Below are 8284 nucleotides of genomic sequence, written 5' to 3'. Positions count from 1 at the left end.
AAGCCTCATCTTTCTCCCGCAGAGCGGCTGGTAGTTTCGAACCGCTGACCTTAAGGTTCGCAGCCCGATTCGTAACCACTACGCTACCAGAGCTCCTTTGCTTGGGAAATATAGCCACTTGTAAGTCTCCACTGATAGACAGGTGGTGGCTGTGCTGCTATGCACTGGCTGGGATTTAAACCTGGTCTCCTGCAAGGAAAGGAGAACTCTACCATTGAACCATTGCCCTCCATTAAAACCTTAGTGTGCTCATTTTGCAAATGAGAAAACTAACACTAAGAAACCAAAGGTCATAGTTAGAAAACAGCAAAGATTGCATTTGATTGTCTAGCCTATGTTCTTTCCACTACATAACGTTACCACCTCCCCAAACAAAACAGTGAAGAAAATGGAATGTATAAAATGCATTATCCTGGAATTATGAGGAGGAAGGAGGCAGATCTATGTCTTTCCCCCACAGGGTTCAAACAACTTTTCTTTCAGTATACTAAAGCGAGTTTTTATGCTCTTCTACCTCTACAACCTGCTCTTTATTCATTATTTAAAAAATTATTTCAAAACAATTAGATGTCCAGGAAATTGCCAAGTATCTATTTTGTTTCCAGCTTGGCATTGGAGGGTACAACCTTGCATAGGGTTTCTGAGGCTGTAAATCTTTATGGGAGCAGAAAGCCTCTTCTTTCTCCCACAAAGCAGCTGGTAGATTCGAACTGCTGAGCTTACAGTTAGCAGTCCAGCTCTACTATGCTACCAGGGCTCCTTCAGGGCTCCAACACAGAGGGAGAATTCTGCATCCAGGACAACCAAAGAACAGTGAATGAGAAAGGACCTCACAATCTGGATGTCCACATGCTCAGGGAGTTTAAAGTGACAACCACTGAGGAAGCTGAACCCAGGAAGACTTCTTGGAGAAGGCAAGTGCTATTCTGAGATTGGAAACCAGCATGACCAAAGAAAGGCAGTGGTATCACTTTTTTGACCTGTGACCACTTGCCAGTGAGTCCACTGTGACTCATGGTGACCCCGGGTGTGTTAGAATATAACTGTGTTATGTTACACAGGAGTTTTCAATCTTTTCAATCTTTTAACAGTAGGTCACCAGGCCTTTCTCCAAAGGCACATCTAATGGACTTGAACTGTCACCCTTTTGTTTAGCAGCAAGCACATTACTTATTTGCACCGTTCAAGGACTCCTATCACCTTTATGTTGTTGTAAGGTACTGGTAAGTTGGTTTCGACTCATAGTGACCCTATATCAGGTTAAGATGATCAGCTGGTGGGTTTGAACTGCTGACCTTGCTATTAGCAATCCAGTGGTTATTCTACACAGCACGACACTCTCATAGACAGGTGGTAGGCTTTGTAGTGGGCTTTAAACATTTAGCTATAATTTCTTCTTACTCAATTCCCTGTGCTGATTAATGAATTCATTAAAATAAAAGCTGATACTTTTATTTTTAATAGTTGGACTGGCTACCAAATGATGAAACTAAATTTAATGTTATACATAATGCAAGAGACACCCAGTATTAGAAATCTGCTACCTGATTCTCTTAAAACAGCCAGTTTTATTTAGAATTTTTCCAAATTCTGATCTGTTCTGCAGTCAAATGTTCACTAAGCTTAATTTCCAAGGCCATGCACTCATGCACAAGTGCTAATGGTTTTTAATGGATAATTTTCTGTTTTAAAAATCATTATTATTTACTATTCTTGCTAAGTGCCATCAAGTCAGTTACGACTCATAGAGACCCTGTATAGGGTTTCTGAGGAGAGGCTGGTGAGTTTGAACCACCAGCCTTGTACTTCAAACCAACCTTATGGTTGAGTGCTTATCTTACAGCACCATACCAGGATTCCTTATAATTATTGTACATTTTGCTTTGCTTCATTTAGACTTGTGCAAATTTCTCTTCATTATACCTTTTTAATAAGTTTTACTTACGTGGTAAAAGCAGCGTTTACTTTAGCCCCCAGGTAGTAAGAATAAAGTATAAACATGCCAATCATAAAGGCAAGAAAGACCATAATGAAGAGGACCATGAACTTGAATATGTCCTTTACAGTCCTTCCAAGAGAGATCTGTAAGGGGCCAAAGCTCTCATTCGCAGGGAGGATGTAGGCGATTCGAGAGAAACTGAGCACGACAGCTATGGCATAGAGGCCTTCTGATATGATCTGAGGATCAGAAGGGAGCCACTTATCTCTGGCTGGAAGAAAGAGAGAAGGAGATTAAAAATGGAGCTCTCTAGTCATGGTTAAGTGTGTAAACTACATACCTTAAATAGACTCTGTCTTGTAGGTTGTTATTGTTAAGTGCCGTAGAGTTGGTCCCGACCCATAGTGACCCTGTGTAGGGTTTCTAAGGAGAAGCTTGAACTGCCGACCTTGTGGTTCACAGTTGAGTGCTGACCCTATAGCACCATACCAGGAGTCTTGTAGGTAGGTGGTTATTATCTTAGTTGAAACTACTGTAGATTTAAATAACTGTTTTCATGTTAAACAAGATCCATGTGACTTCTACATTACTTTCAATGGAGAACACTTCTGTAAAGATCCTGAACTGACTTCACACTGAGCAGAAAGAGAATGAAGTGCTAAGGAAGAAGAAAGAGATGAAAACAATTCATTTGACAGGGATTGTATTCAGGAAGACAAAGTAGCTGACTTAACAGCTTTTTCTCTAAGTTATTAGATGGATTGATTGGCTATTTTGTCATCTTACAGGCACAGTTGATGTAAAAATCTGCCCGTTTTGTGGGAATATTCATCCATCTGACAGTTTACACAAGCAAACTGTTGTATTGTGAGGAGGAGTGAGACTATTAACTGAACCACATTGGTGCTTCTCTGACAGTCTGTCTGGAGTATGAGGCTGTCATTATGATTTGAGGAGCTACAGACTTTACTTCACACTTACCTTTACACTTTCCAAAGCAAATAGCCACTAGTCCTTTGCTCTTATCGTGACCCTGGGTGGCATAAACAGTTAAATGCTAGGCCACTAATCAAATTGATGGCTTGAATCTACTAAGAGGCTTCTTGGAATAAAGGTCTGGTACTTTACCTCTGCAAAACCAGTCTGTTAAGACCCTATGGTTTTCAATTCTATTCTGACACAATCAGAATCAACTCAACAGTTTGTTTTTGCTTTTCCTCTTCCACAGAGCTGCCTTAGGAACTGACTCAAGGGCACCTAACAACAATATGACCAAAGGAATCTTCCAAACCATGAAACCCACACATACTCAAATATAAGCACACATGATTCTTTAAGTTCTATCTTTTATGGTTCTATTTCATCATTATGTACAAGAATCTAGTACTCTTATATTAGGGTCCATAACATCTCTCATCAACTAATGTCAAGGTCAAGTAGCCCTGGTAACCCAATGGTTAAGAACTTTCATTCTAACCAAAAAGTCAGTGGTTCAAATCCACTGGTCACTCCACCATAGAAAAGAGCTGGAAATCTGTTCCCATAAATGTTGTAGCCTAGAAAACCCTGTGGAACTGCTCTACTCTGTCACTGGAATCACTGAGTCGGAATTGACTTGAGGGCACACAATAACAGTAAAGATCATATGTCATGAATTTGTTATAGTTGGGAAATTAACTTTATTTGTATGTATTTGATTACACCATTATTGAATTCAATCTGTACAGTGAGCAAATAATCCAACAAGCTGGATTATATGGAGAAGAACATGGCATGAGGATTGGAGGAAGACTCTTGCAGATGATACAACTTTGCTTGCTGGAAGTAAAGAGGGCTTAAAATACTGATAAAGATCAAAGACCACAGGCTTTGGTATGGGTTGCATCTCAATGTAAAGAAAACAAAAATCCTCACCACTGCACCAATAAATAACATCAAGATAAATGGAGAAAAAGATTGAAGTTGTCCAAGACTTCATTTTGCTTGGATCCACTTTCAACACTCATGGAAGTACAGTCAAGAAATCAAAGGACATATTAGGCAGATATAACATTAGGCAAATTTGATGCATAAGACCTCGTTAAAGCATTTAACAGCAAAAATGTCAGTTTGAGCACTAAGGTGCACCTGACCCAAGCCATGATATTTTCAATAGTTTCATATGTATATGAAAACTGGACAGTGAATATGCATGTGAACGTTGGACAGTGAATAAGGAAACCGTAGAAGAATTGTGTATTTGAGTTCAATAGTCCAGTGCCTATCCTACAGCACCATGACTCCACAGGACAGAGAAAAACTTTCCCATAGGGTTTCCAAGGAAGCAGCCTGCCACATCTTTCTTCCACAAAGTGGTTAGTGGACTTGAACCAAGGAATGCTGATAAGTTTAAACCACAGACCTTTCAGTTAGCAGCCAAGTGCTTATCTACTGTGCCTCTAGGATCGTTTACTGTGCACTACTTATGATGAAATACCACAATTTCCCCTGAGTAGAGGATCATCAATCAATTTACTTTGAAATTGTGAAAAAATTTACTCGTACATTTAGTCAAAGTGCTAAATATATACAAAATAAATAAGCACATGAATTTATATACTGTATATTTGTTGTTAAGTGCCATCTAGTCGGTTCCAACTCATAGCAACCTTGTATAGGGTTTCTGAGGAGCAGCTGGTGGGTTTGAACTGCTGACACTATGGTTCTCAGTCCAATGCTGATCCTACAGTGCCACACCAGGCATCTACTGTACTAGTTTTGTATTAACTCTATTAAGAAGTAGAAGTTCTAGTAACATACAGGTATCAGTGGTCATTAATAGAAATAACCTAGGTGATGTATCGATGCATTACCAAATTCCATATGGAGTTGGATAGCACCTCAATTTAAAGAAAATAACAATCCTCACAACTGGATCAATAAACAACATCATGATAAATGGAGAAAAGATTGAAATCGTCAAAGACTTCCTTTTGCTTGGATCTATAATCAACACTCAGGGAAGCAACAGTCAAGAAATAAATGACACACTGAATTAGGCAAATCTACTGCAAAAGACCTCTTGACAGCTTTAAAGAACAAAGACATCCGTTTGAGGACTAGTATTCCTGGTGTAGCACTGTGGGTTAATGCGCCAGACTGCAAAGCAGTTTGAACTGCAAGATTAGCAGTTCAAGCTCACCAGCTGCTCTTTGGAAACCCTATACATGGTCGCTATGGGTTGGAACCAACTGGACAGCACTTAACAACAACAATAACAACATGGTATTTTAAATTGCTTCATATGCATGTGAAAGTTGGACAATAAATATGAAATATCTTAGAAGAATTGATGCATTTGAATTATGGTGTTGGAGAATAATATTAAATGTGCCATAGACTGCCAGAAAAAAAACAAATCTGTCTTGAAAGAAGTATAGCCAGGATGCTCCTTAAAATCGAGGATGGTGAGGTTTTATCTCTCATACTTTGTACATGTTGTCAGAAGGGATGAGTCCTGAGAAAAGGACATTATATTTGTAAAAGTGGAGAGTCAGTGAAAAAGCAGAAGACTTCCAATGAGATGGGTTGAGACAGTGGCAGCAACAATGGGTTCAAACTATTTTAGGGGTCTTGGATGCTTGGGGGAGAGAGAAATCTGGGGTTCTAGGCCAAGTGCTCTGAGTTGCTTCTCCAAGTGGGTGTAAGTCAACATTAACTTCAGTAAGACTGAAAGACTTAGGCCTGATTTCCAGCTTTAGGGGAATTAATGGAAGAAAGTACAAACTTTGAGATAAGCAGCCAACAGGAAAAGCAATGAGCAATAGTACTTTCAAAAGGCTCTCCTGTGAATGGGACTCACCACTGACTATAGTTACCTGAGGAGATTATGTCCTGTGTGTTTTACAAGGAAATAAAGTCAGGATTTGGATACTAACAAGAAAGTCAGAGATGTAGTACGGTCACTAATTGCCTTTAGTGGGGTCCTGGTGAGGAACTGCAGGATAACCACTGGACTGCTACCAAAAGGTCAGCAGTTCAAACCCACCAGCTCTCCTCAGAAACCCCGTACAGGGTTGCTATGAGTCAGAACTGATTTGATGGCACTTCACAACAACAATATACTAATTGAAAAAAGGACCAAAACATAGAAATCTCAAGAGTTAAAATGAAATATCCATGAATATGACTTGTTCTTGGAAAAAGTAAAAGGCCACAGAGTTTTAAAAACTTTGGAAATAGAATCTGAACTAGAGCCACTAACAACCTTGAAAGGCCACTTGTTAAGTTTGCAGCAAACTCCTGGGCATTTCCCTGGCTGGTCAAAGAAAAACTATAAGGTTAATTTTGTGTGAACTAGGTCACTCCCCTAAAAATGTGTGTACTGAAAATCTGCAACAACATCAAATTAACATTTATTGTGTGTTTTAATATGTTTCAAATATCGTACTTCAAATGACCCTATAAATTCAGAGCTCTTAGACTTACAGAAGTTAAAACTTGCTCAAAATCATACACACAGGAAGTAGTGGAGCTTGGGTTTACAAATAATTCTCCAGATGATAGTCAATATGTACTTATGAGTAAATTTAAATAAAGAAGTTATTGAAATAGTCAAGATATATATTACAAAAAAATTACTCTCTAAGTTAACTCTTTAATCATAAATGGTGATTATTTGCTCATTTGAACTGGTCTCTTCGGTTATTGTTGTAAGTTGGTTTCGACTCATAGTAACACTGTATAGGGTTTCCAAAGCTGTGAATCTTTGCAGGAGCAGAAAGAGTCATCTTTATCCTGTGAGCAGCGGGTGGGCTTAAACTACTGACCTTGTGGTTAGTAGTACAGTGCTTATCCTACAGAGCCACAGAACTCACATTTGATAGTAAGTGAAATATTCATCTTTTATTTTTGAATAAGAGTGCCATCTTCTTCAGTAATGTTAACATGTCTCTTATATTTATCAAAATATAAACCTTAACTGGAGTCCTGGTGTGGTGCTGGAAGATAAACACTGGACTGCTACCCACAGGTGGGCTGTTCATACCCATCAACTGCTCCTCTGAACCCTATACAGGGTCTCTGTGAGTTGGAATTGACTCAATGGTACTTAACAACAATAACAACAGACCTTATCTACACTTATAAAGAGTTATTCTGCAGTCAGCCCACATTTAAACTCTGTGCCTGAATTTCCTCACCCTGAATGAGGAATGAGGGCTAGACAATAATTTCTAAACTAGATTTAAGATTTTGCAACTATATGAAAATTTGCTAACAGTAGCCCCAATCTGGCTTCAAGGGCATAGAGGCTAATATTATTTGACATCAGTCTGTGCCTGGCTGAGACAGAATCCATATCCTTGCACACTGACTGGATGCAGCTCTTTCTGGTATATTCCACGTCACATGAGAAGCATAGTGTACTGCTCAGATCTTCTAACAATTCTTCAGAGTTTACATTCTCATGGTCATTTTGACTTATAATTTCTGCCTCTGCTGAATTTTTGTTTTATTTCACCTGTAGAGCAGTTTTCTGTTGTTGTTAGGATGTTGGAATTGACTATGACTCATAGCGACCCTATGACAACAATAAAACCCTGCCAGGACCCGCACCCTCCTCACAAGTGTTGTTATGATTAAGACCACTGCTACAGCCATGGTGTCAATCATGTTGTTGGAGATCTTCCTCTTTTTTACCGATCCTTTTCTAGGAACTGTTCCCTCCTGATAACATGTCCAAAGTATGGTAGAAGATGTATCTCGTCATCCTCACTTCCAAGAGCATTCTGTCTGTACTTCTTCCAAGACAAATCCGTTTGTTCTTCTTGAGATCCATGGTACTTTCAATATTCATGGTAGAGTATCTTTTATTACCTTTATCTCCTCCAACTCATGCTCTCAGGGACTTACCTTCCACATTAAGCAGTTTATAGAACTTTCCCCCAGGCGCTGTGGGTTAATGCGCCAGACTGCAAAGCCATTTGAACTGCAAGTTGGTGGTTCAGGCTCACCAGTTGCTCCTTGGAAAACCTACACAGGGTCGCTAAGGGTAGGAATCGACTCAACAGCACTTAACAATAACACAATTAACATAGTCCACCACTGGTCTGTCAGTTTGTCGTACTGTGGTGGCTTGTGAATTGCTGTGATTCTGAAAGCTATGCCACTGGTGTTTTAAATACCAGCAGGGTCACCCATGGTGGACAGGTTTCAGATGAGCTTCCAGACAAAGACAGATTAGGAAGAAGGAGTGATGAACTACTTCCAAATATTTAGTCACTGAAAACCTTATGAACAGCAGTGAAACACTGTCAGATATAGTGTTGGAAAATGAGACCCTCAGGTTGGAAGGTACTCAAAATG

The 8284-nt window shown here is 39.4% G+C and overlaps 1 protein-coding gene across 1 annotated transcript in view; it reads right to left on the bottom strand.

Moving 5' to 3' along the window:
• TRPC3 (transient receptor potential cation channel, subfamily C, member 3) overlaps window positions 1-8284 on the bottom strand; it is a 111712-nt gene that overhangs the window by 33656 nt on the left and 69772 nt on the right. The window contains exon 7 of the mRNA XM_006866273.1: window positions 1946-2210. Coding sequence (XP_006866335.1) covers window positions 1946-2210 — 265 coding nt within the window. The remainder of the gene's footprint in view (window positions 1-1945; window positions 2211-8284) is intronic.

This window comes from Chrysochloris asiatica, unplaced genomic scaffold (genome assembly GCF_000296735.1).
Source record: "Chrysochloris asiatica unplaced genomic scaffold, ChrAsi1.0 scaffold00088, whole genome shotgun sequence".
Lineage (NCBI taxonomy): Eukaryota > Metazoa > Chordata > Mammalia > Afrosoricida > Chrysochloridae > Chrysochloris > Chrysochloris asiatica.
Note: the sequence above shows the minus strand (reverse complement) of the source record. Positions and strands in the feature narration are given on the sequence as shown.